Consider the following 27,433-nt stretch of genomic DNA (forward strand, 5'->3'; position numbering starts at 1 on the left):
AATTGGCGCCCACCGTGGGGCCGAGGCAAGATTTCAATTTTTAAAGCTATAATGGTTGCAACAAGGAACAACAACGACGCTATGGCAGAACAGATGACTATGATTCAAACTCTCCAAACTCAGATGGAGGAACTGCGGCAAAAGGGGATTGAAGATCGTCGTCAACACGAAGAGGATAGGCGCCGTCAAGAGGAAGAAATCGCCTTATTGAGAGAGCAGAATGCACAACTCCAACGACAGGTTGATAATCCCGAACGAGAAGACCAATCCCATATGGCCGACCGAACCGCCTCTCGCTTACCTACACCGGCCGACACCAATCCTGCTTCCAGAACTGAAATAGTCGAAAGAAAGTTGAGTAAAAGGGGTCATCCTTTTACAGACGAAATCATCACCACACCACTTCCTGACAAGTGGAGAGGCCTCGCCATCAAACTCTATGACGGCTCGACCGACCCAGACGAGCATTTAAACGTTTACAAGACGCAAATGACTTTGTATACCACAGATAACAATGTGTGGTGTAAAGTATTCCCCACGTCGCTCTAGGGAGAACCTCTTACTTGGTTTACAGAGCTACCTCCGAATTCCATTTGCGACTTCGACGTCTTAGCCGCAAAATTCTCTACTCAATATGCCACCAGCCGACCGCATCACATGTCCTCCATGTCTCTACTAGCGGTACAACAAGAGAAAGGTGAATCTCTCAGAACCTTTTTAGATAGATTCAACAAGGCATGCATGAATATCCGAGGGCTCAAACAGGAAGTCGCGTTACACCATTTGGTTTCGGCCATCCGGCCGAGCCGTTTTACCGAAAGTCTCATCAAAAAGCCGCCTCAAGACATGGAAGATCTTCGAACTCGGGCAACAAAATTCATGCAAATTGAGGAACACATTGACTATCACCAACGGTTCAAAGCCGTCGGATCCGGAGTCCTCAAAGATCAAACCCCGAGCAAAGAAAGGGAATTCGAGACCGAACGGACCGTTCGAACCACCCCAAGGTCCGACCGGAACAGAGGAGGCCGAATCCCCAGGTTTAACAGTTACACCCCTTTAACTATTTCGAGGGGACGAGCCCTAGATGAAGCACTGCAAACGGATTTAATTCCGACACTAAAACAGTATCAAACACCACCGAATGCAGATACTGCTAAGCGTTGTCAGTACCATCAAAATTTCGGTCACACGACCGAAGGATGTCAAGCGTTGAAGGACAAAATCGAAGAGCTCATCCAGGCTGGCCATTTGCGGCAATTCGTCAAGAAGATAAGGAATTCAAGATCCCCACCACGAAGTACCGACCATCCATCCCGTGGTGACGACCGGTCATACTGTAATAACTACAAACGCCAAACTGACCATAGCCAGGCTTCGCGGAAACGTAGTGAAAGCCCCATTCGGCGTACACTCGCCCGCAGCACAAGTCCCGACCGAAACGCCTGCCCTCGTCAACGAGTCCGTGAAGTCATCAATATGATTGCTAGACCCGTTACCTTGGGCGAACCAAACCACGAAGCAAATTATATATCCGGAGGCTTTGCCGGTGGTAGGTGCTCAAATTCTGCCCGAAAGAAACATCTCCGGGACATTCATTCTGCTCATGCTACTACGAGGAGGCGTCCACACATACCTCCGATCACTTTCACTGACGACGACTTCACAGCCATAGATCCAGCCCAGGACGAGCCTATGGTAATCACCGTGGAAATTGACAAGTTCGCAATTGCCAAGACTTTGGTAGACCAAGGTAGCTCGGTCGATATATTATACTGGGAAATCTTCAAGAAAATGCGCATCCCAGAAGCAGATATTCAACCCTATAACGAACAAATTGTAGGGTTCTCAGGTGAACGGGTCGATACTAAGGGGTATATAGACTTGTATACAACCTTTGGTAAGGAAGACGATCTCCACAAAACAATAAACGTACGATATCTTCTGGTTAACGCCCAAACTTCCTACAACATCCTGCTCGGTCGTCCGTCCATCAACAGATTAAAAGCTATTGTTTCCACCCCACACTTAGCCATGAAATTCCCTTCGGCAAATAACGACATTGCAACAATCCATGTCGATCAAAAAACCGCTAGAGAATGTTATGTCGCAAGTTTGAAAAGTGAGCCAACTCGACGGCTCTACACGACCAATTCGGACGACCGACTCCCGCAAAAAAGAGGACGATCCCCGACCCGGCATTCCGGACGGCGCATGTCCCGTTGACAGATGATAGCCCTTGTTGATCTCGACCCTCGTATGGACGATCCCCGTATGGAAGCAGGAGAAGACTTGCATCCGTTCCCACTTCGCGATGATCGCCACACTACACATATTGGCACCTCACTGAAGCCGGACGACCGAATGGCCATCGGCACGACACTTGTTAAAAATGTCGATATGTTCGCATGGACGGCCGCTGACATGCCTAGCGTAGACCCACAGGTCATCACTCACCGATTATCACTGTATAAAGAAGCTAGGCCAATAGCTCAAAAGAAAAGACATCTAGGCGAGGAACGACGCCAAGCCGCACGTGACGAAGCCGATAAATTGTTACAAGCTAGATTCATTCGGAAAGCCCATTACACCACATGGCTAGCCAACGTAGTTATGGTAAAGAAAGCGAACAGAAAATGGCGAATGTGCGTTGACTACACAGACCTCAATAAAGCATGTCCAAAAGACTCCTATCCTCTACCTACCATTGATCGCCTAGTCGATGGGGCGGCCGGACATCACATCCTCAGTTTCCTGGATGCCTACTCAGGTTACAATCAAATCCAAATGCACCCGGCCGATCGAAAAAAGACGGCCTTCATGACCGACTCCGACAATTTCTACTATGAAGTTATGCCCTTCGGACTCAAAAATGCGGGAGCCACTTATCAAAGGTTAATGGATCATGTATTCCACGACATGATCGGCCGGAATGTCGAAGTATACGTTGATGATATTGTCGTCAAGTCAGACTCGTGTAAACAGCATGTCGCCGACCTCAAAGAAGTCTTCCAAGCTCTTCGTCAGCACCAGATGCGACTCAATCCTGACAAATGCGCGTTCGGCGTCGAGGGAGGAAAGTTCTTAGGCTTTATGCTTACTCACCGCGGCATAGAAGCTAATCCAGAGAAATGTCTAGCCATTTCCGAGATGAGGAGCCCCAGTTCCATTAAAGAAATTCAGAGACTCATTGGCCGGCTCACCGCTCTGTCCCGGTTTGTCCCTAAACTCGCAGAAAAGACGAGACCCATAGCCTGATTATTGAAAAAAGCATCTCGCTTTGACTGGACGACCGAATGTGAAGAAATCTTCTTCCAATTAAAAACTTTTTTATCCTCCCCACCGGTCATCCAAAAACCGGACGCCTGAGAGCCGATCATAGTCTACCTAGCCGTTTCAAACGAAGCTGTTAGTTCGGTCTTGGTCCAAGAAATTAATTCCGAAGAACGTCCAGTTTATTTCGTCAGCCGTGCCCTCCATGGCGCCGATATTCGATACCAGACAATTGAAAAGGTGGCCATGGCCTTAATCATTACAACCCGACGAATGCGCATGTATTTTCAAAACCACCGCAATATTGTTCAGACAAACTATCCTATCATGAAGATTCTCGCCAAACTGGACTTAGCCGGACGAATGATTAGCTGGACGATAGAATTATCAGAATTCCATATACAGTACCAGCCAAGAGGAGCCATCAAGTCGCAAGCCCTTGCCAACTTCGCAGTCGAACTCACCCCTTTCTTGACCAAAGACGACCATCCATCTTGGATTCTACACGTTGACGGCTCCTCCAATGAACGGTCGTGCGACGCCGAAGTTGTGTTGGAAGGACCCGGCGAGATTGTTATCGAACAAGCTCTAAAATTCGACTTCAGAACTTCAAACAACCAAGCTGAATACGAGGCCCTTATAGCCGGCTTACACTTAGCCCAAGAATTGGAAATCACTAGATTAATCTGTAAAAGTGATTCCAGACTCGTCATCGGTCAGCTCAATGACGAGTATGAAGTACGGGAAAGCTTGCTACAACAGTACTACCACTTCGTCAAACAGTTGATGAATACATTCTCGGAAATATCCTTGCAACACGTCCGACGCGATCACAACACTCGCGCGGACGCCTTATCCCGGTTGGCAACCACAAAAAATAAAGGAATACATCAGTCGGTAATCTATGTCACGCTTGCACGGCCAAGCATCGACCTACAAGAATGTCTAATGATCGACTCGGAATCCACCTGGATCACCCCAATCAAAGAATATCTGCTTAATGGTACATGTAGTCCCAGATCTGACAAAACCATGAAGCAGAAAACAGCCCGGTTCATCCTGATTGGCGACGATCTTTATCGTCGTGGATATACCAGACCGCTCCTCAAGTGTTTAACACCCGATCAGGCCTCCTATGTCGTCCGGGAATTGCACGAAGGAATTTGCGGGACTCATTCTGGTGCGTGCACAATGGCTGCCAAGGTATTCCGAGCCGGCTACTATTGGCCGACCGTCCAAGGTGATTGTACCGACTTCGTCTGCAAATGCCTTAAATGTCAGGAATTCGGCACTTTGTCTCATCAAAAACCAAAGGAACTCCATTATATGTTCTCACCCTGGCCGTTCGTCCAATGGGGTATGGATATAATTGGCCCTTGCGCTCCCAGCAAAGGACAATGTAAGTTCCTACTGGTAGGCATTGATTATTTCACCAAATGGATTGAAGCTGAACCTCATACCGTAATTACCGCCCGCAATGTCCAAAATTTCGTATGGAAAAATATTGTTTGTCGTTTCGGCCTTCCCCAGATCATCATCACTGATAACGGCCGACAATTTACCGACCGCACCTTAGCCGAATTTTACGCAAAGCTCCACATCAAACATATCGCCAGCTCGGTTGAACATCCGCAAACAAACGGATGGGCAGAAGCTGCGAACAAGGCCATTCTGAACGAACTAAAGAAACGTCTTGGACCAACCAAGGGTAACTGGACCGAAGAACTCTTAGAAGTCTTATGGGCATATCGCTGCACCCCTCAGACGACTACACAAGAAACGCCATACAGCCTAACATATGGCACTGAAGCTATGATCCCGTCGAAATTGGAGAACCCTATCTCCGCCGTCGAACCCTTAATCTTCATCTGAACAAGGAAAGTCTCTTAGTCAGCCTAGATCTCATCAACGAACTTCGGGACAAGTGTAGAATTCGTGAGGAAGCATGCAAAATCAGAGCAGCCAGGCGGTACAACTCCAAAGTTAAACCAAGACAGTTCCACAAAGGTGACTTAGTATGGCGAATGCGAGGTGACGCCCGAAAGAAAGGCGGCAAGTTTTCTAGCAATTGGGAAGGACCATTCCGCATAGCAGACACAGCAGCCGGCGGAGCCTATTATTTAGAACATTTATCTGGAAAGAACATACCGAGAATGTGGAATGCCACGCATCTCAAATTTTATTACACTTGAATTAATAACAGTGCACTCTTTCCTTGCTCGGTCGGTTTTTTCCCTAAAAAGGGTTTACGACTGAGAAGGTTTTAACGAGGCACTATAAACCACACTCCTATTTCTTCTCACTCCCAAACTATGCCTCGTGCGGCACCCGAATTATCACATTATTACTAACGTAATCAGAATTAATTATGCCTCGTTCGGCATCCGAATTATATTACTTCAACGTAATCAGAATTAATTATGCCTCGTTCGACATCCGAATTATCATTATTACTTTAACGTAATCAGAATTAATTATGCCTCGTTCGACATCCGAATTATCATTATTACTTTAACGTAATTAATTATGCCTCGTTCGGCATCCGAATTATCACATTATTACTTTAACGTAATTAATTATGCCTCGTTCGACATCCGAATTATCACATTATTACTAACGTTAATTATGCCTCGTTCGACATCCGAATTATCATTATTACTTTAACGTAATTAATTATGCCTCGTTCGGCATCCGACTTATCATTATTACTTTAACGTAATTAATTATGCTTTGTTCGGCGTCCGAATTATCATATTGCTTTAAACACATCATAAATCGTCATACCAACCAAACATTGTTCAGAAATCATCACCCGTTCGGCCTAGATACAAGTTTATATTGCCCACATGCCGGGTCCAGCAAACTTGTCATTGAATATTGTTCTTCAATTCTTCGAACGAGGCGTCCGGTTGTGGCCCAGCAGTCTCCACCTCGGCTTCCTCGTTCGGATTGTCAATGGGGTTGGTCGGCACCAGCTCTCCGTCAACCACCATTTTCTCTATATCATACCGGTCGTCGTCCGCCGGTATTCCATGTAAACAGGCCGCCTGTTGGAGACCCAGTCGGAAGTACTCCTCACTTATGCGGAGCATAAAGTCTTGGCATTTTGTCACTTCAGCTTTGAGGGCCTCCTCCCGGTCGGCCCCTTCCTTCAATTGTGCCTCAAGGCCCCTTTTCTGCTCTTCGCACCCCCTTATGGCCTCCCGCTCCTCCTCCAGTTGGCCTTTCAGCTTCTCGACCATCCCGGCCGACGCCTTTGAAGCTTGGTTTGCTTCAGTCACTTCCTTCTTCAAACGAGGAACGGTGACGGTCGTAACTCTCTCGAGTTCCTCGATCACCGTTCGGCTCGCCACGAGCGCCCGGCTTTGCAGTTATAAAGTCTCCACCATCAACTTTGTTGTAGGGATGGTGGAGAGCACTTCATTCTCCTCGACCGCCAACTCCGTTTGCAAGTGGGAAGCAATCTCCAAACTGGTCGTCAACAAAGAAGGCTCGCCAACCGTTCTGGATGGCCCCAGTCGACCTTCTTGATTCCCCTTAGGGGGTCGCCCCCTTCTCTTCGTCGCGGCCGCAACTGTGGCCCCCGCAGCAGGCACCATGGAAGTCGGTCGGGCGGCCAACGCCCCACTTGTCTCAAACGAACCCCCCTGTTGGTTCCTCTGTTGGCGCAAATTGTTCATGTACTTGTTCAAGGATGCGTTCGTCCGTGTCATGATTTCTGCAAAACACACAAGAATTAAACACTATTAATGAAGTTATTCAATCACAAAAAATTTGCAATCACATACCAATAAAATCCGCCCAAGGATCGGACGACGCATATAAGGCAATTATTTCCCTTGTCGGCAATTTATGCGGGAGCTGGTCGAATATCGCCATTACAGCCTTACCCAACACCGACACGGCCGTACGGGAATTAGAGTTAAGGGCAACGGGATTCTGCATCCAATGAAATGGGAACCTCGTTCCACCCTCAGCAGTATAAAAATACTCTCGGCCGTCCGGTTCCACGAATATCTTAAAATACCTTTCCTTGAAGTTTTTGTAAAAGGTGGTAAATGCCGCAAATCGCACACTCCCCGGGCGGCTCACCAAGGAAACCCAGCTTACCGGACTAACCGGATATGTACTATAATAAAACAAAAACACTTCCGTCATGGGTGTCAACTCAAAAAGTTGACACACCATTCGGAAGGCTTGTAAACATGCCCATGAATTCGGGTGAAGTTGTGTCGGAGCTAAGTTAAGGATTCGTAGCACGTCCATGGTAAAATCATCGAACGGCAGGGTCACTCTCAAATCAGTAAATAATGTGGTATACACATAGAAGAAATCTACCGATGCATTCTCCCTCCCATGACAAACCCGGTCGGTATACCCACATATTTCAGCTATTAAAATATCCGAGGGTAAACCCAACCGCGCAACCGGCGCCCTCGCTATCACCTTATCTAGGTCGTCCGGTTTTCTAAAAAATAGTAGGAAAGTTCCTAACACTAATGTCCACCCAGTCATATGTTGGACCCCTCGACCCACTTGTACTTTCACCACTCCCGGACGAAGAGTCCTCACTGCCAAATGACTCTATGTTCACTATCCTATTTGAGGAATGTTGAGACGACATAACTAACCTCAACGCGCAGAAACACACAGCCGGTCGGCAACTTTAGCTCGTTCGGCAACACAGGTTCACGATATAGACTCGGCACTCGGAGCGACTCGGATGCCGGATTCACAAAAACACGAAATTAACCCACATGCGAACGCTATTTATAGCATTCCTCCTCTTTCCTCAACCGTCAGATGCACATTCATCCTACGGCCTCAGCCAGTCGAAAGTCGAACCGTCACTCGATCTCCACCGTCAGATCGATCTCTGTCCCATCCGACCAAAGGCAAACGTCCCGTCATTTCGTTACATTTTATGTCTGACACCTCGAAAGGCACAACAATCATTACGACTCTTCGGCTTTTATTACCTCGAGCCTAGGGGGCAGGTGTATTGATAGGTACCGGACGGTCGCATGTGGCCGACCGACCGAGTGCATAATAAATACGGTATTTATGTAACAAGATAAGGTGGTTAAGATATACCTCCGAAGAATAAGGAATACGCGTTTAAAGAAGATATATTCCCCGGGTATTCCGAAGCACGACTGGCAAGACCTATCCATAACCACCCTGAGCCCAAAAGATAAAAAGCCCATTAGGCAATCTTATAAATACTGTGCTCAAGCCAGAGAAAGGTACGTTTTCATTCACTTACTAAATCACACTTAGAATCTCATACTTACTTGAGCGTTGGAGTGCCTTCGCAGGTACCCTCCCCCGCCCGACTGAAGGAGACACCGAGAAGGAACGACCGACCTAAGGAGAAGAAGATCGACACGTCAGCAATTATACTACGTCAACCGACCGTGCCTGGGCCCCATCTCTCCATTCAGGTACAAATTCTAACTTGTAACTTGCTCCACATTTATTGGGAAACTATGCATTTTATATTCTAAAGTTTTGAAACTATATTTTCTTTTCCTCTAGCTATAAGAATGAAATTGATAAATAATCAATTCATTCAAAAAATAACACCTAGACCTTTCAAAGGCAAGTCTCAAATTCATCTAGAATTTGAGTCCATCAACAAAATCATAACACTTATGATATAAAGTATTACACCAAAAATAATTATTGGTGTAAAACTGTTAATTTAAAAGAAAATTTCTAATTAGATAAAAACCACTCAATAAAATAAAACATGTCACACACTAATTAAACATATGCTCAACATCAAACTTTTTAGAATTAAGATATAAAATCATCTTGATTCAGTTATGAGTGTGCAACCTCACCACATTATCAAGATTCTTTAATTCTTAGTACTAAAATTTTCATTTAGAACATACCTTTAACTCAAGCACAAACAAGATTTCAAAAACACTCTTCAAACATGCAATCTAAAACACACACAAACAACGCCATAACCCTCAGGTCACCTAAGGTTCGACCTGCTCTGATACCATAATGTAACATCCCTATTTGACTCATATTTAATAACATAATATGCATGCAATATCTAATTAACATATAAACATATACTACTATTTCATATTGTATCTCAAAATATATCCCTCTTCATAGGAATTTTAATATACACACAAAGGATTGAAAACAAAACATTCAAATAAAAATAGTTGTTTCGCTAGAAAATTTGACTTCTAATAACAAGTATAATCCATCAAATTCTTGTAATTTGCAAAAAAATCATCAAGTGTCTATCACATTCATCATCCATATTACTCCTGTCAGATTTCTACTGACTCACATACTCAAACAATTCACTATATTTCGGAAGACTCGTGTATTGAAATTAGTATCCAAAGACCTGCACATGTCATACTACTCGTTGTGAAATCCACACAATCATGCGCATAATTATCTCATTATCTTATCATCTCATATGACAGGGTTTTTTGTATCAGCAATAAATGAATGAATAAATATGAGATATTTCAATGATACCTCAACCCGTGTACAAAAAGCCTCCCTAAGAAGCACACCCTCCTACCACCATACACAACGAAAAAACATTAAAACCACCTATCCTACAAGACGTAACTATGAAACATAGCCCCGCATATCAAAAAAAATCCTCCTATAGGTTTTTGACAAACTTCATGCAAACCATTGGTTCAAGGCACCAATCAGGAAAGCATACCCCCTGTGTTTTGAACTTTATCCAAGACCACGCCTTCAGTTGAGCCAGGTCAAAAATCTCATTATGATCTATCCTTCCACCTATGAAAATCCTTATGTTCCTGTGTTTCCATATCTTTCCTACCACAGCTATCCACACGCAAGCCCACATCAAATTAACACTATCTTTGGCTCCACTTACCTTGAAACTAGCGAAGTGCTTTTTAGGCTCCTGATGATCCATTGTTGCCAACCTCATCCACTCATAGCACTTAGCCCACACAAGCCAGGCAACTCTACACGTACAGAAGAGGTGAGACGTGTTGAACCGACGCATGCCTAGCATTCTTAACCCTCCTTCTTCCCTTGGCTGACACATCTTATTCCACGAAACCCAAGCAATTTTCCTACCTTCCGAACCCCAATTCCACAAGAAGTTCCTCTGCAACTTCACTAACTCTTTCACCACTATTGCCGACATTTTAAACATAGACATGTAAAACAAGGGAAGAGCAGATAACACAAATTTAATCAGACAGAGTCGTCCTGCCATAGATATAAATTTACCTTTCTATCTGCCTAGTTTGTTCCTTACTCTTTCCACCACCCCTTCCCATAACCTACCTCTTTTATGGCATTCTCCAACTAGCATGTCGAGACATTTGAACAGTGTGTTCATCATGTCACAATTCAAAATTACCGCAAACTGTTGAGTCAAACGACAACTACAATCCACTCCTCCAACACTACTCTTTTGGAAATTAACCTTTAAACTTGAGGCTAGTTCAAAGCAATTCAAAATCGCCTTGATGACAAACACACTTTGCGATTTCGCTTTGCAGAAGAACAAAGTATCATTCGCGTACTGCAGCATGTTAACCTTAATACTCCTTCCCCCAACCTCTACGCTTTCTAATAAGTCTTTCTCAATTGCCTTCCTTACGACCCCAGCTAACCCTTCTGCCACTATAATGAAGAGAAACAGAGCTAAAGGATCTCCTTGTCTCAACCCATTTTTTTGGCTTAAACTCCTGAGTGGGGCTTCCATTCACTAACAACGAAATCGAAGCGGATTCGAGACATGTTTTTATCCATCCAACCCATTTCCCACAGAAGCCTAACCTTTCCATCATGTAATACACAAAATCCCAATATACTGATTCGTAGGCCTTTTCATAATCAACCTTGAAGAAAACACAACTACTTTTCCTCCTTTTTACGTCTTCCAAGACCTCATTTGCTACTAGAACACCGTCCATAAACCCCTTGCCCTCCAGAAAAGCAAACTGCCTTCCATCGATGACCTTATGTAGCACTTTCTTCAACCTCATAGATAAGATTTTTTGCCACAATCTTGTACACACAGCCGACCAAAGAAATCGGTCTGAAATCGTTCAAATGTTGTGGATTGTCAACTTTAGGAATCAAGGAAATAAACAAAGTGTTTGACCCCCTTAGCCACCTTCCATCCTCCTCAAAATCATGCACAACTTTTAAAATGTCTTCCTTCTACTCTTCCTAGCAAAACTTGATAAAGTCGAAATTGAAACCATCGAGACCCGGGCTTTTATCATTACCGCAACTCCACACAGCGCGCTTTACTTCCTCTTCGGTTATCCTTCCTACCAACAACGCATCATCTTCTTCTAAAATCCTATTGAACTCTGCGTTGTCTAGTCTGACCCGTTAACTATCTTCTCCCCTGAATCTTTCTTTGAAGAAGTCTCGAACCTTTTCCTTCACAGTACCATGCTCCTCAACCCACTGACCCTCTTCTTTAATCTCTCTAAGACCATTCCTTACACTTCTCCACTTAATTACCGAATAAAAATATTTTGAATTCGAATCCCTATGCTTCAATACCTGAGACGAGCCTTCTTGTAAGAGTGCTTCCTGGCTGAGACTGTTTCTACTCAGTTTTGTCAATAACAACTTTCTCTCCTCCCTTCCTACCTCATCCAACTCGCTTTCATCATCCTTTGTATCTAACTTTTGTATTCTCTTCTGAATCTCCTCCCCTTCTTGGAAAACATTACCAAAAACCTCTATGTTCCAAACTTTTATATATGCTTTCAGCATTTTCAACTTCTCTTTAAAGATGAAGATCCTGCTTCCTTGCACCTCATAACTTCCCCATCTGTCACGAATAAAAGTCTTGAACCTATTGTCCTTCTGCCAAATGCCTAGGCTTCTAAACGTGTTCGGTCCCCAATCCATGGTTTTTGTTTTTAACACCAAGGCACAATGATCAGACACTGAGCTATCTAACACATAGTACCTATTATCGGGCCACTTATCCAACCATTCCCTGAACACTAAGATTCTGTCTATTCTGCTATTGACCAAGCCATTTGGTTTGTACCACGTGTACTTTCTTCCCACCATCGGAATATCGACCAACTCCTTATTTTCAATAAACTCATTAAACCTTCTCATCTCCCTCCTATGATTAGCATCAAACTTTGCATTCCTCCTTTCACCAAGGCTCCTAATTGAGTTAAAATCCCCAACCACACACCAAGTCTTTGTATTTTGCTCCCTTCTCCTCTCCCACACCTCCTCCCTCACAACTATTTTCTCCATCGGTGAACAAGAGTTATACATATTAACAAATGTAATCTGGAGAGCCCTTCCTATCTTTCATTCCCCCTCAATAATATTGTAATTACTCCCATTAGTAATGTTACTTGGACAAAAGCAATTTCTCCTCCACATCATTCTTAGCCAACTCGACCTCGTTTGTACCCCACATTTTAAAAATCTCTTCCTAACCCAGCTCCTTATATTTTGTCTCTTGAATACATACAAAATCTAGTTGTTCCTTCGTAATCAAATCGCCCAAATATTTCCTTTTCATACTTCCCCCCACTCCTCTTATATTCATACTAATTAACTTCATCATCAAACAAACTGTTTTCCACCTTACTTGTACTCCCCTTATTAACCGTTGATTTTTGTCTCATCTCCATAGTTTGTAAACGACCGATAACACCTTATTCCTCCCCGAGTAAGAGTACCCCACCTTTTTTCCAATTTTCTAAACTCTCACAACTCCAGAGTTCTTGTTATTCATCCAAAACATCTTGTTACAGTTCCTAACCACACTATCAGATAAACGATTATTGAGACATTGATTGGATGTTGAAATTTTCACAGGTATGAGACCTAGCAAGGTCCTTCTACTCCTTGAATCTGCATTGAGCATCTCAACTCCTTCGTTGCATGTGCTCACGACATTACAAGGGAAAGAAATCACCTTGCGATTATCTTCGGCAATCATACCGTCGTCTTCCTCCTCCTCCATGCCCGTATCTCCCCTACTACACACTCTATCTTTCAAGCCATCCTCAAAAAGCGTCAATGGAGATCTTGAATTTCTCCCTGGGCAGTGTCGCACAGTGCGTCCCGGCGCACGTCGTTGCTCTATGTCACCATCGACCGCACAGCCTCGCCATGACCTCGTCATTGAACCTTCATCTTCATGGACCTCTATCACCGAGAGAAACCTCACTTTTCCTTGTGTCTGTGAACCTGGGTGCTGCTCCCCGATAGTACCTCGCTACCGCTCCCATTCGCCGTATTCGACGCTGCATAGGGCTACAAAAAACAAGTTTGCTTGTAGCACCCCCCGACTTGTTCATCGTCCACATCATCTGGATTCAGGCCCATGAAAATGCTAAACTCACACCCCCTCCTTCCTCTAGGCCTTAACTGGCCCAATAACAATTAGGTCAAACTCCTCACTAGCCATTGCACACCTATCATCTACGTTGCCCTTTTTCTTTTCTGACATACCCTCTTCATGTAAATTGTCTTCTCCCCTTTTCTTCATGCCTCCATCTTGTTCCACCTTTTTAGGCAACCTCTCACCGCACCTTGACAATTTGCCCCCTCCCGAGTTTACGCGCCGCTCTCTTGAACACACGCCCCCTCCGTTGAGCCTCTCACCGTAACCTCTTCACCACCAAACTCACCACCTTCCATTTGGCCACCATAATCGAACCCTCTGACTCAGATAATTCCTCACCGAGCTTCTCCTCCAACATCACATCCGAGAACTCATCTTCCATCTCCCTTCTCTGATGTTGGTGCCAACAACACGTATTCACGACTTCCTCTTCGAAGGAAATCTAACATTCAACGTCATTAAGCCATATGTTCTTCAATAGACGAAGCTCTCCACCCACTGGTACCCTCACTTTTAGCCTTGCAAACTCAAGCACCTCTTGCTATAACGTTTCAGCATCGACTTCCATTAGAGCCCCTGCGAGAGCAACAACTTGTTCGAAGCAGTTTTTGTTCCAAAATCTAAATGGTATTCCCCTGCATTTGACCTAAACCACCATGTCCTCCACAGCAAAATTGTTGTCCCACGACACAACAGAGTCAAAAAAGTCCACCAACATCTCCTTGTTCCCCTCAATGGCTTTCTGTAGAGCTCCATCCGGTTCTCCAGATAACAACACGTGTAATACCCCTAAGTATCTCATACTGATAAAATTATACCCTTCCATGAGAAAGCACAGCCTCACTAACTGTATCTTCTCCATGTTCGCCACTCTTCCTATAAAACATTTTTGTAGTCATTTACCACAGTCCCCCTAAACCCTGATATGAGTCCCACTCTGTATCGCAGCTCCCTGTATCTTCCTTTGACTCTCTTTTCCAACTGCCTGAGCATACGTAAGTCTATGGTCCCTCTACCTACACTCATATTTCAGTTGTATTGTTCTCTGACTTTTGTTCCCTACCTTTCTAGTCTCTTAGTGCCTCCTGTAGTTTGGTTTATTGACCCAATGCTTCCAGGTCCCTAACCAGATGAGATTCAACCTTGTTTCCAGGGCATCAACATTCCCCACCTCCTGAAACCTAACAAAATCGAATCTCTGCTTTTTGACATTTAACCTTCTATAGATGAAGACATCCTTTAACCTACCTTGCCTTTGAAAGACCTTCCACATATCCCTCTCATCATGGTCCATTGGAAAATTTGAGAAGAAGAAGCTCACCTCCATCTTGCAAGTCTTTAGTTAGCAAAGCAGGTGTAGCTTGTTTGTCTGGAACTATTCCTTAGCTCCTTTCAAAACATGAAATCCTAGTATTGAAAGGTCCGATGGACTCCAAGATAGACGAAAACCAGGGCAATCAACAAGCAATGCAAATGGGTTATGGAATTATATATGATATGCTCTTATTAGTTCTTTCAAACCTAGACTCAGTTAAATGAATTTCCTTTGACTCTCACCAACTAATTAATTTCATCTATATGATTCTGTTATATTAGTAGAGTCAGGATCATCTCATTCACAGGATACTCACAAATCAATACACCCTAATAAAATCTTAACATGGTATTTCCTTTCCTGAAAATATTATGTCTTGATCACACTTTCACCTTAGTGCACATTTCATTTAACACATCAATACACCACATTATATTTTAAACTTTTTAAACACTCCAAATATATCTAAAATTTCACTTAACAACAATAAGCAATAATAAACTAGGCTTTTAAAAAAAAAACTAATTAACTTTTTTTTCAAAAATGGTTTGAGCGAAAAAAAATTCGTTTGAGCGAAAATGAACTAGTGTGCACCCAAAATTTACACTTGAGTGAAAAAAATGAACCATCGTGCACCCAGAGTTTCTCCATTTTTGATTTAACGAAATCTCATCTCGTTTGAGCGAAAATGGACCCGAGAGTACCTTATATTTTCATTCAAATTATTATTTTATCAAATATACTAAACCAAAGTAACAAATTCCCTGCTAGAGTTGAATAATTATCCTAAATCAACATCAAAATAACCAATACTCAATAACATTATCCTTTAAGTGATTAATCAAACTATTTAATTACATTCATTTACTTATTCAAATAAAAAACAATATAATTTCAATTCAATCAAATTCATTTACTTACTTAATAACATTATTCTAATTTCAATCAAATTCTAATATATTCAAAAACAAATAATCTTGTAAGAAATTTTGAGATTGGTGACCATGTCACCCCCCACATCCAAATCTTCTAGCCTAGGGTTCTATTGGGAATTTAAACTAGTTTCCCTTACTTGAACTTGAGCAGATGCTCACTAAGAGTTCTCAATTTGTCAAAAACTTAGGGATAACTTAACGTGCACCATAGAGTCCTGATAAAAAATCTAACTATATCGCTAGGACCTAGAGCTAACAGAGATTAACCCTAAAGCTAAAAGAGTCACATGCAAAACCGAGATAGAAACAAACCTAACAAGTTCGAAATTTGACTCAAAGAGAAGAGCAAAAATGAATTTACTCTATCAAAAATTTCGATCAGGCAGTCTTGTAGTATTCACTGTCAAGAGTCATGGTGAACTTCGATCATTAAACTGATGGGCGATGAGGTCAGAATCTTAGAGAGAATATGGAGAAAAAGAAAAGAGAAGTTTTTAGAGAGATGTTGGTTCTTTTAAAATGAAACTTGAATAACTAAATTTTTTTATTTATAATTCTTTTTTATTTTAATAATAAAATATTCAGGTGTCATTTAAATTATACCACTTATACTCTAAGATTATTTTCTAAATCCTTACAATTATTATTATTAATATTATATTAATAATTATAATATTAGTAATATTAGTAATATTAATGTTAATATTAATAAAATTAATAATAATTACAATGATTATAATATATTAATGGTATTCATAATAATAATAATTATAATAATATTAATATTATTATTACATTAATAATATTTTTATTATTTTTGTTTCATATTAATAATAATAACAATGATAATATAATAAAATATTATGACCACTAACTAATTTTGGTTTAGTGATTAAAGACTCTTCTACTTTGTTAGGTTCAACAATAGTTTTGATAACTTTAATAATATATAATAATAATTAATAATATCAATAATTACTAAAAAAATATAGTGTTATCGATAGATTTTTATCCACGGATCTGAATACGTAGGTAAATTCAGCATTACCTACAGATATTACCTACAAACAACATTATCTACGGATATTACCCACAAATTTAAATCCGTAGGTAAGTACAGCATTACCTACCAATTATTACTCACGAATCTGTATTACTTATCAACTATTACCTACGAATCTCTATTACCTACGGATTTCTATTACCTACCAACTATTACCTACGAATTTTATTACCTATGAATTTTATTACCTACAAATCTTTATTACCTACCAACTATTACCAACGAATCTCTATTAGCTACCAACTATTACTCACAAATCTTTATTACTTGTCTACTATTATCATAATAATTATATACTTAATATTAAAAATATTATTATAATATGAATAATTATAAAATCACAACTAATATTCATAAATAATATAATCATAACTAATAGATATACATATTATTAATATTATAAAATTAATAATAATAATATTTAATAATATTAATAATATTTTATAATATTAATAATATTTTATAATATTAATAATATTTTATAATATTAATAATATTTTATAATATTAATAATATTTTATAATATTAATAATATTTTATAATATTAATAATATTTTATAATATTTTATAATATTAATAATATTTTATAATAGTAATAATATTTATAATATTAATAATATTTATAATATTAATAATATTTATAATATTAATAATATTTGATAATTTTAATAATATTTGATAATTTTAATAATATTTGATAATATTTAATAGTATTTAATAATATTTAATAATATTTAATAATATTTAATAGTATTTAATCATATTTAATAGTATTTTGGAATATTTAATAATATTAATTATATTAATATTGATAATCATATTAATAAAAATATAATAATAATAATCATCATAATATAACAACAAAACTTGAATAGTATAATTTTTAAAGATTCTAGTATTTTTTTAATGGATTTGACTTTGAATCTCATCTATTACTGTTTAGTTCTAATTTTAATAATAATTGTCAATAATAATCATAAAAATTAACATAAAATAATATTTATAAATAATAATTAAAAATTTAAAAATAAAATAGCTTGAATTACTCATGAATTTAACAATAATATCAGATTTCTTTAGTGTATAACCACTTAATTAAATTCTTCATAACTAATCTTAAAATTTATTAGTTTGTGTTATAGTTCAAATTTATCATCTTTTACATTTTCTCTAATAATAAACTATTTTTATTACCATAGTTTAATTTTTATATTTCTAGAATTATTTGAAACATGTTGTTAAGTATTTTATTTTGGTTCCTCCTTTAAAATTAATAATTAATTTGGCATTCCAGGTAGGTATATAACCAAACCAAAAACTAATGTAAAACGTCTACATCTTGATATAAATGTTGCGAGGCCTAACAAATACATTGTTGAATTGTTGTGGCCAATTGAGAAGTAATTTTTCTATGATTTTTTTAATGAAAGATTGAGATGTATTTTAGAAGCACTATACATTCAAATGCATTGAAGTGTGGGTCTATGAAAGATAATGGCATACCAACATCGTTCCTTACTACAATGATGTTACCATATTTTAAAGATCTATCATTTTTCAGTCCTTCACCCATTATTGTAATGACTTCTGTATTTTGCCAAGAAATTTGACCTACCACAAACCACATTGCATGTTAATTCAATTTGGATTAATCAAGTTAAATTGATTTTTTTTTTAAATTTTATGTTGTAAATTTTATTTTGAAATTTACCGTTATAGGTTAGTTGAAAGGAACACAGAGAAAAACCATAAACTATTTTCACGAATTTAACTTATTAAATTAAAAACAACATGCACTAAAAATATAAAGTAATTTTACTTTATGATCGATTTTTTTTATCAGCACTTTTACGATCGAATTACAAAATTTTGATTTTTTGCAGTAATCATTTACAAAAAAGCCAACAACAATATCCAACTATAATTAATGGATAATAAATAACCATTAAACTCATGAAATCATGGTTGATAACATAATTTCTACGAGAATAAACATTATTTTATTGAACAAAGATTTAATCAAATACAGGTATATGTATCCAAAATGTACGGGTTCTATGGATGGTGAAAATGGTATATATGTGTTTTGTTTGGTATCATACTTTAAGCTTCAAAATAGAGGCATTTTCAGAATAAATTAAAAGGTATCAATATTTTGAAATGACGTGAGAGGTATTAAGAAAAAGCTTTTTTGTGAAGGAAAAAATGAGAAGGGCAAAAAGGAGAATATATTGTAGTGCAAACAATTATTAGTATGAAAAAAGCAATAATTAAGTGTATATAAAAGATATGTTTATTATGTGAAGAAGAGAAAAGAAAGAAAAAGGGAAAAAAAGGAGATCCTCCTCTATAAAAAGAGGTGGTGAGGTAAAGGTTGGTGGGTGTAATAGAATTGCGGTATCAAAGTGTGGAAGATGAAGAAGGTTAATGTTGAAGTGAAAGGTGAAGAGAGTGAGGAGATGAAATGGGTTCATGACTCTTCAGTGGACCACAGAGGCCAGCTTCCACTCCGAACTTCCACTGGTTCTTGGAAAGCTGCTCTCTTCATTATTGGTAACAACTTCATTAATTACTGCCAAATTATTGCATTCAATGCTTCCTATTGCACTTTCCACACTTCATTTTCTTCTGTTTTTCTTTATCCACCTTTTACTTCAACCTCCTTATGCATCTACTTACTTTTATCATTTATTATTCTTAATTTTCTTATTCTATCAGACTCTGAATATTCCCCGAATCTTTATGAAATGCACAGAAAAAATTGCAGGAGATTCGTTTCTTAGAAATTTTTGTGGAACAAGTTTCACAAAAATATAAAAACTCTGGTAATTTATTGTTTTGATTAGCTACTTAGAACAAAGACATTTACAATAAGTTGTTACTTTAAGTTCATCTATCATTTACAATAGGTTATGAGTGTATAAACAATTGAGAAAATCATGCCGGAAATACAAGAGAGAACAAAACCAATATTCATGAAAAAAAAATCAAGAGAACTTATACTTGGGGCCAAATCTAACTTGATTGAAAAAATATCACTAATAATATTAAGCAAGTTAATAAATTAACGAAACTCATCTCTATTAATAAAAAATAATGATATATTAACAATTGTATTTAACATAATAATTTGATTTAACTTATGAATAATCTATTTATGTTATTATATTATTATAATATAGCTGTGAATTGATTAGTGTTAAAGTATTATTTTTCATTCGCTTAACACGCACGTTTTCTGCTCGGTTAAATGTGAATACTATTTACTATTAATTTGTCATGAAACAACTTGAGAGAATAATAAAGAGAGAAAAGACATTGGAATGTGATATGGTTTGAATTAAGAGAAAAGAAAAAAAAAATGAAAAGAAAGGTTGCAAGTAATTGGATAGATATAATAAATTTTAAAAATTATAAAAAATTTAGAAATATAAATTAGAATTTAAATCAATTTTAAATTAAAAATCAATATTAAATAATAATAAAAATACATATTAATAATAAAAATTAAAATTATATTTGTTTTAGTTATTCATTTTATATTAATAATTAATAAATAAATTTTAAACATTATATATATTTATATTAAAACATATTTTTTTATATAGAATCAATATGTATATAATTAATTTTTATAGAAAAATAATTTCTTCGCAAAATTCGAAACAGATAAAAAGGTTACAAGGATAAAAACATCTCAATTTTGGAGTTTTTCAATAATTTATTTTATTTTTTTAACTTTCTCCTCATTCTCAATAGTCAAAATAACTCTTGTAAGTTTGTATATAAATGAAAAATTATCATTTCACATTCAGTTTTTATCTTACTTCCACTTTATAATTTTTAATAATAAAATATTATATTTAATAAATAAAAATAAGATAAACAAAATTATAAAATAAAATAACAATATTTTTAATTGTTAAATGGAAGTATAAAAAAATGATAATGTCAAACGATCATCTCCTTTCATGACTTGTCTGGTTGACGTTGGTACGAATTTAAAACTCACAGATTTGGAGAACACCTTAGAATACTCTATTTCATACACGCACAAAAATTATGTAAGAAGTTTATCTGAATGAAGAATTTACATAAAGTTGCTGGTGGAGGTTCTGTATATTTAATTAAATATTCATTGATAAAATTTTAAACTGTGACAATTTTTTAAAGTAAATTAAAAAACCCTATAAATAATAAGTGTTTCTTCGAAACTTATTACAATTATTATTAAAAAATGTTTATAAAAAAGTTGTAAGTCACTTGGAGACTACACATCCAAAAATAATAGTAAATTGGAAAAGATTCATGTGTTGAGTTTGTTTCTGTTTTTCCTCATTATTTGTATCCAAATAGATATGTACTAAAGAGTGTTGAGTCTCATCTCTTTGCATAATTTTCATGAGAATATTCCAAACATGTGAAACACTAATCGCCCACATGCATGTGTATCATCATCACAAAATAGATTCCCTGCCAAGGAGCAAATAATCTCATAAAGAAGAAATGTCTCATCCAACTTATAAGATGCATAATTATCTAAATTCTAGGAGGATAACTTTTCTTCTGATTGATAAAAATAGAATGCATCAGAGAGTTTCTGAAGCATTTATTCCATCAGAAGAGTCAAATCAAATCCAACTCCATATCAGAAGACTAGATCGTGGATAAGTTTCTCAAAGCCGCATATATTTGAAATAGCAAACACTTATAGGCTTAAATTCTTCATTTACTTAGTAATTAAGGAGATGAATTTAGTAAAACAAATACATATTAAGAGACCCAGTTTAAAAACCAAACCATTTGCATAATGATTCTGTGATATCACTTAAATCAAAATCTTCAGTCGTAAAATTATTGGCCATAACCAAAAAAGAGAAGCAGCAAAAAAGGTTAACTGTTATGGTCAATTTTCCCTTGTTGTACTCCACACTATAGTTAGGTCAAAAACAGTACGACCATGAAAATCGGTGGATTCCCAGTCCCACATGCCACTATCCACTGATAGATATATATATTATCCAAAACACCATTAAATTATGACCATAAACGATATCAACCACATAAACCCTAATGGTTTCTATCACTAAGAATGTTGCTATTTAGTAGTGGTTCTTCTTTATCAGATGCTGACCCTGATTCAAATCAATTGTCAATGGTATTTAAAGGTTGAAAATATACGTGATTATTGTACATGGACCATTGCATGAGCATGAACTTACATAGTGTATGGCGTGGCCGACCTTATATCCTATACCACAAACAAATCATATTTTCAGGATTTCACTTGAGAATAAGCAAACTATTCAGAACCGTCACCTTCCACTAGTTTTCAAATTCCACATGCAGTACATTGTGCCACTCATACTTACTTCTAGAACACACCTCTTTCATTTACTCAACATAGTTCAGACTCCATATCAGGTTTCACAGCATTGTAAATCAAGTACTCAATATTACTTTATGTTTTCATTTTTAATATTCGTTGTTAACTTTTTTTCTTCAAAACATGCTCGAATTTCACACTAGAAATCATTTAAAAAACTAATTTCATTTCTCCACACAAACATGTGCAGTGCAGTTTAAAAATAGAAGTTTTCTAGATATACTCTGAACATGAGTTACACTAAATAGGGTCTTGCAATTTAAAATCTCCCTAAATTCTCAGTGGTCACATAGTACACCATCCGAATCTGGAGGAAACATATGATAGATTGGAACCAATCAACCAATAAACCTCTCCTTTATAGTAACTCAGACAGCTTCATTATCCAAAGCTTTAATTAGCATTTCTTTTACCTACTTAGCCATTTATTAGTAATTAATAACATTAAAGGATGCTTTATATTAGTAAGAACAATAGTATATCCAAATTGTTTTTTGGCGGGTTCCACCAATTGCTACCTTGGAGAATATAGATTTGCTTCTATTTTTCTTATTATGAAAAACACTCATTCTGACAACTCCAAATGGACTAAGGCATATCTAAACCTCCTCCGGTCTCTAAGTTTGATGTGCGTTGGTCGTAATCCTTAACATATATACTATAAAACTATGAAAAAATATAGTTGTTGTATTGCAATTGTGGCCATAAAATCATGGACATTTCAGCATCACTTAATATGATTTCTTCATTTTGTCATATTCAGAAGACCATCTGACACTAATTTCCATAATATTATAGCAAGCAAATGTGCAGTGGGCCCTCCAAGTCCAAATCATATTAAAAAATATTACCACTAGTGAAGTTTTATTTTCCTCTTGAATTTTCCTAAGAGTTTGACGAAACCCATGATTCTCTTTGCCTGCCAAAATGCAAAGAATCGAAGAGTACCTGTCTGCTTTCGTGTCCAATTGACGTTTTCCAAGTACAAGATAGTAGGCATTAGTGGCTTAAGTAGTTTGTTCTCTATCAAAGAGTTGATTGATCCACTTTGTGATCTTTTGAATAATATCTTCCATACACATAAGCATCAATCATGTAATTAAAATCATGTAATGTTACTGATTGAACTTACGATATTAAATTACAAGAAGCTGACAAATTTATTCTTCCATTTAATTTATCCAAAAAAGTAAACTTTTGGCCCGTATTTACCATGTACACAATAGATTCACTTTTCCTTTTCTTGTTTAGATGGAATTGTGTTACCCACGGATCTCTTAGTTAAAGGGGAATTCATAGGAAAGATGAGGTTCGTGTTTCTTTTAGGTTGAATAGTGATCATGAGATTAGAATCTAAGATTTTATATGAGCTATTCAAATTCCTTACTATTACGTGAAATTTTATACGAGTTTTGTCTTTGATTTATCACGAAAGACTTATGAAAGAAATGTACTAATTACTTTCCAAAATTAATCTGTTACCAAATTCCTCTAGATCTTTCCAATGGTACCTGCAACATAAATAGTAGCATGTGTTAATAAAAACGATTATGATCGGAGCTCACGATTTTGAAACAAGTTGTTTATGTTCATCAAGTGCCATTAACCTACCATATGATTTTGATTGGACCCTTGTTTTCAGCAATTGAGACCAGCGAGAGGTTGAGCTTCTTTGGAATAGCCACTAGTTTGGTCCTTTACCTCACAAAGGTTATGCATCAAGAACTCAAAACAGCAGCAAGAAATGTGAACTACTGGTCTGGTGTCACAACTTTGATGCCACTGTTTGGTGGATTCATTGCTGATTCATACATGGGCCGTTACACCACTGTTCTGGCATCAAGCATTGTCTATCTCATGGTAAGCTCATACAATATTCAATTACAACTTACTATTACACACTATATTATTATTATTATTATTATTATTTGGCCATTTTCTGTATATGTTCTAACTGTAGAAACTTATAATGAAATACAGGGTTTGATTCTCCTTACTTTGTCTTGGTTCCTGCCAAGCTTAAAGCCATGTGACGACACAGGCTTATGCACTAAACCAAGGAGAATTCATGAAGTGGTTTTCTTCCTGGCCATTTACTTAATATCTTTTGGAACTGGAGGGCACAAACCCTCCTTGGAGAGCTTTGGAGCTGACCAATTTGATGAGGATCATGATGAAGAAAGGAGGCAAAAAATGTCCTTTTTCAATTGGTGGAATTGTGCACTATGCACTGGACTTGTTCTGGGAGTGACCCTCATTGTTTACATACAAGACAACATAAACTGGGGAGCTGCTGATATTATCTTCACAGTGATCATGGTTTTTTCACTCATCGTCTTCATATTAGGAAGGCCATTTTATCGTTATAGGGTACCCACTGGGAGTCCCTTGACTCCAATGTTGCAGGTTCTTGTTGCTTCCTTTTCCAAAAGAAAGCTTCCATACCCTTCTGATCCTGCTCAATTCTACGAGGTTCCCAAGTCTCTTAGCAACAATAAAAGATTTCTGTGTCACACTAACAAACTCAAGTAAGTATCGTGACTTGGTAGTATACTAGTATTTGGAAACCAAACAAACAAAATATAACTTTAATTTTGCTCTGTTCTCTGAAAGCAAACAAACAAAATATAACTATGATTTAGAGATTAATTTTGATACACAGTCAGTTTAAACATATTTACATTGTCAACTGATTAGGAACTATAAAATCAACCATCATACTATACATAACAATCTATAATTGAATGATAGTGTAAACAAATTTTATACTATGACAATGTTCTTAATAAATTCTATGATTTACTCCGTAAACATAGAACAGACCTGATGTGTTATGTTTTATCCCATTTTATCTTGTATGCTAATTAAGTACACGTTAACACGTAATTCGTTATGGTTATAATTTGATTTCAGATTTCTTGACAAGGCAGCGATTCTAGTCAATGAGGGAAGTTTAGGAGAGAAGCAGAGTCCTTGGAATCTAGCAACTGTAACAAAGGTCGAAGAAATGAAGCTTATTATCAACATGATTCCCATTTGGGTATCTACCATACCATTCGGCATATGTGTGGCACAAACTGCTACATTCTTCGTCAAACAAGGTACCACACTGAACAGAAATATAGGTAATGGCTTTGAGATTCCTCCAGCTTCAATCTTCACAGTTTCTGCCTTGGGAATGGTAGTTTCTGTGGCCATATATGACAAGATTCTTGTGCCTGTGTTACGAAGGGTAACACAGAATGAGAGAGGAATCAACATTCTTCAGAGGATTGGTTTTGGAATGCTCTTCTCTATTGCTACAATGATAGTTGCAGCTTTGGTGGAAAGAAAGAGGCTTGAAGCTGTTGAGAGGGATCCCTTGAAGGGTTCATTGACAATGAGTATCTTCTGGTTGGCACCACAGTTTCTCATCATTGGTTTTGGGGATGGTTTTACTCTTGTGGGCTTGCAAGAGTACTTTTATGATCAGGTTCCTGACTCAATGAGAAGCCTAGGCATAGCATTTTACCTTAGTGTAATTGGGGCAGCAAGTTTCCTGAGTAGCATGCTTATAACAATAGTTGACCACTTGACAAAGAAGAGTGGGGAGAGTTGGTTTGGCAAGGATTTGAATAGTAGTCGATTGGACAAATTCTATTGGCTATTGGCAGCCATGAGCACACTGAATTTATTCTTGTTTGCGTTTGTTGCCAGTCGATATTCCTACAAAAGGGTGCAGAAGGTAGTTGTGGCTGATTGCTATGAAGACAAAAGTGATTATGAGAGTGTGGAAACCAAGGTTTAGGGTCATTTTAATTTTAATTACTAAGAATGTTGTAATGTAGAACAAATATATTATCACATCTCTTGGCAGCTTATATTTATGTTGCTTGTATTTGTGTTGCTTACTGTTCTATATTATTCTTCCATCCTTTCATATGGTTTGGTTTGGGTTAGTTAATCTCAAGATCCTGTCAATGCTGATATAACTTCATGAACTATGCACTTTTGCATACTCTCTCAAAGAGTAAGTCCTACATCTTATCTTACTTTTATAACAAGCCATGCCAGTTAGCAGCACAATGTCATTACAAGGTTCAACATGGTTTCACTTAGCAACCATCTTAGCCTTGGTTAATTTAAACTAAACCATTTGAAGTTAAAGAGGCACTATACACTCACAACATTATCCAAAAATTAATTAAGTCATGACTAGATAACAACAATATAACTACTCCCTAATATAAGAAGCTCATGTTAATAGTTTCTATAAGTAATTCTAAACATATTTATTAGCCTTGCTTATTATAACATTATAATATAAATGGGTGTAAACTTTGCTTTACAAAGTTAGTTTTATGAATTTAAATTAAACTTTGAGTTAATTTTTTAAAGTAATATTAAAATTTATGAGAGTCTATCTTATCAAATTCTATTAAATCTATCTCATTTAAATATGAGAAAGTTAACTTAACTTAATCCATGGTGTCTCTTGATATTGTTAATGTTACTAGGACTCGAAAGTTAATACGAATGAGTTAATGATAATGTAGGAGTGGAAGAAAGATCAAAGTAGAAATTGAGTTTATTTATAGGCTATAAAAAAAAGTTTAGTTTGTGAGATTGAATTAAAGTTTAAGTTCATTATTTTCTAAAATAATATTAAAATTTATTTGAGTATATTTTATTGAACTTATCTCATTGCACTAAAAAAAAGGGAAAACAATATTCAAATGGTTAGTTTTCTCATTAAAGAAAAGACTATGAGAAATAGGAATGGCATCTTGATTTTCAGTAAGAATCTTCTATCTCTTTCCAATCCAAGTTAAACTTAACGGAAAGTGAAACTTTTAACATCAATGAATTGAGCTGAAGTCGTAGGCAGAGCTTCTAATTTGGGCTACTTAGGGTAACCTATCACTAGTCTAACACATTTTTTGAGTTGGACCAGCAATGATAACTTGAAATTGGAAATTGCTATTTCCACTCTCCTTAGTTGCTATTTATATCACCCATCCAATAAAAAAAAACACTGCATTCACCACATTGGGTTTCTTTATGCTTTTTAATCAAGGCCTAAATTGAAGAAAGAAACAGATCA

At 37.2% G+C, this 27,433-nt stretch overlaps 6 protein-coding genes across 6 annotated transcripts; 3 read left to right on the plus strand and 3 right to left on the minus strand.

Annotated features, from left to right (window-relative positions):
- The first annotated feature begins 666 nt into the window (after positions 1 to 666).
- Positions 667 to 2,226, plus strand: LOC137824605 (uncharacterized). The gene has a single exon (XM_068630270.1). It carries the CDS (start codon positions 667 to 669, stop codon positions 2,224 to 2,226), a length of 1,560 nt encoding a protein of 519 aa, XP_068486371.1.
- Positions 2,227 to 3,519: 1,293 nt separating this feature from the next.
- Positions 3,520 to 5,145, plus strand: LOC137824606 (uncharacterized). The gene has a single exon (XM_068630272.1). The coding sequence runs from the start codon at positions 3,520 to 3,522 to the stop codon at positions 5,143 to 5,145; it is 1,626 nt and encodes a 541-aa protein (XP_068486373.1).
- A 4,777-nt stretch (positions 5,146 to 9,922) lies between these two features.
- LOC137824607 (uncharacterized) lies at positions 9,923 to 10,444 on the minus strand. The gene has a single exon (XM_068630273.1). It carries the CDS (start codon positions 10,442 to 10,444, stop codon positions 9,923 to 9,925), a length of 522 nt encoding a protein of 173 aa, XP_068486374.1.
- Positions 10,445 to 10,889: 445 nt separating this feature from the next.
- On the minus strand, positions 10,890 to 11,294 carry LOC137824608 (uncharacterized). Its single transcript, XM_068630275.1, has one exon. The coding sequence runs from the start codon at positions 11,292 to 11,294 to the stop codon at positions 10,890 to 10,892; it is 405 nt and encodes a 134-aa protein (XP_068486376.1).
- A 355-nt stretch (positions 11,295 to 11,649) lies between these two features.
- On the minus strand, positions 11,650 to 12,546 carry LOC137824609 (uncharacterized). The gene has a single exon (XM_068630276.1). The coding sequence runs from the start codon at positions 12,544 to 12,546 to the stop codon at positions 11,650 to 11,652; it is 897 nt and encodes a 298-aa protein (XP_068486377.1).
- Positions 12,547 to 19,240: 6,694 nt separating this feature from the next.
- LOC137825755 (protein NRT1/ PTR FAMILY 5.6-like) lies at positions 19,241 to 26,271 on the plus strand. The gene is made up of 4 exons (XM_068631518.1): positions 19,241 to 19,517; positions 23,993 to 24,210; positions 24,331 to 24,878; positions 25,264 to 26,271. Exons 1-4 carry the CDS (start codon positions 19,379 to 19,381, stop codon positions 26,135 to 26,137), a joined length of 1,779 nt encoding a protein of 592 aa, XP_068487619.1. The 5' UTR covers positions 19,241 to 19,378; the 3' UTR covers positions 26,138 to 26,271.
- The last annotated feature ends 1,162 nt before the right edge of the window (positions 26,272 to 27,433 follow it).

Source organism: Phaseolus vulgaris, chromosome 8, assembly GCF_000499845.2.
Source record: "Phaseolus vulgaris cultivar G19833 chromosome 8, P. vulgaris v2.0, whole genome shotgun sequence".
Lineage (NCBI taxonomy): Eukaryota > Viridiplantae > Streptophyta > Magnoliopsida > Fabales > Fabaceae > Phaseolus > Phaseolus vulgaris.

Excerpts from the sequence above, each read along its gene's own strand:
- LOC137824605 (XM_068630270.1), top strand. The coding sequence starts at position 667 with ATGTCTCTACTAGCGGTACAACAAGAGAAAGGTGAATCTCTCAGAACC.
- LOC137824606 (XM_068630272.1), top strand. The coding sequence starts at position 3,520 with ATGGCCTTAATCATTACAACCCGACGAATGCGCATGTATTTTCAAAAC.
- LOC137824607 (XM_068630273.1), bottom strand. The coding sequence starts at position 10,444 with ATGTCGGCAATAGTGGTGAAAGAGTTAGTGAAGTTGCAGAGGAACTTC.
- LOC137824608 (XM_068630275.1), bottom strand. The coding sequence starts at position 11,294 with ATGAGGTTGAAGAAAGTGCTACATAAGGTCATCGATGGAAGGCAGTTT.
- LOC137824609 (XM_068630276.1), bottom strand. The coding sequence starts at position 12,546 with ATGGAGAAAATAGTTGTGAGGGAGGAGGTGTGGGAGAGGAGAAGGGAG.
- LOC137825755 (XM_068631518.1), top strand. The coding sequence starts at position 19,379 with ATGAAGAAGGTTAATGTTGAAGTGAAAGGTGAAGAGAGTGAGGAGATG. Across the intron at positions 19,518-23,992 it reads AGCTGCTCTCTTCATTATTG|CAATTGAGACCAGCGAGAGG; the intron begins GTAACAACTTCA and ends CCTTGTTTTCAG. Across the intron at positions 24,879-25,263 it reads TGTCACACTAACAAACTCAA|ATTTCTTGACAAGGCAGCGA; the intron begins GTAAGTATCGTG and ends ATTTGATTTCAG.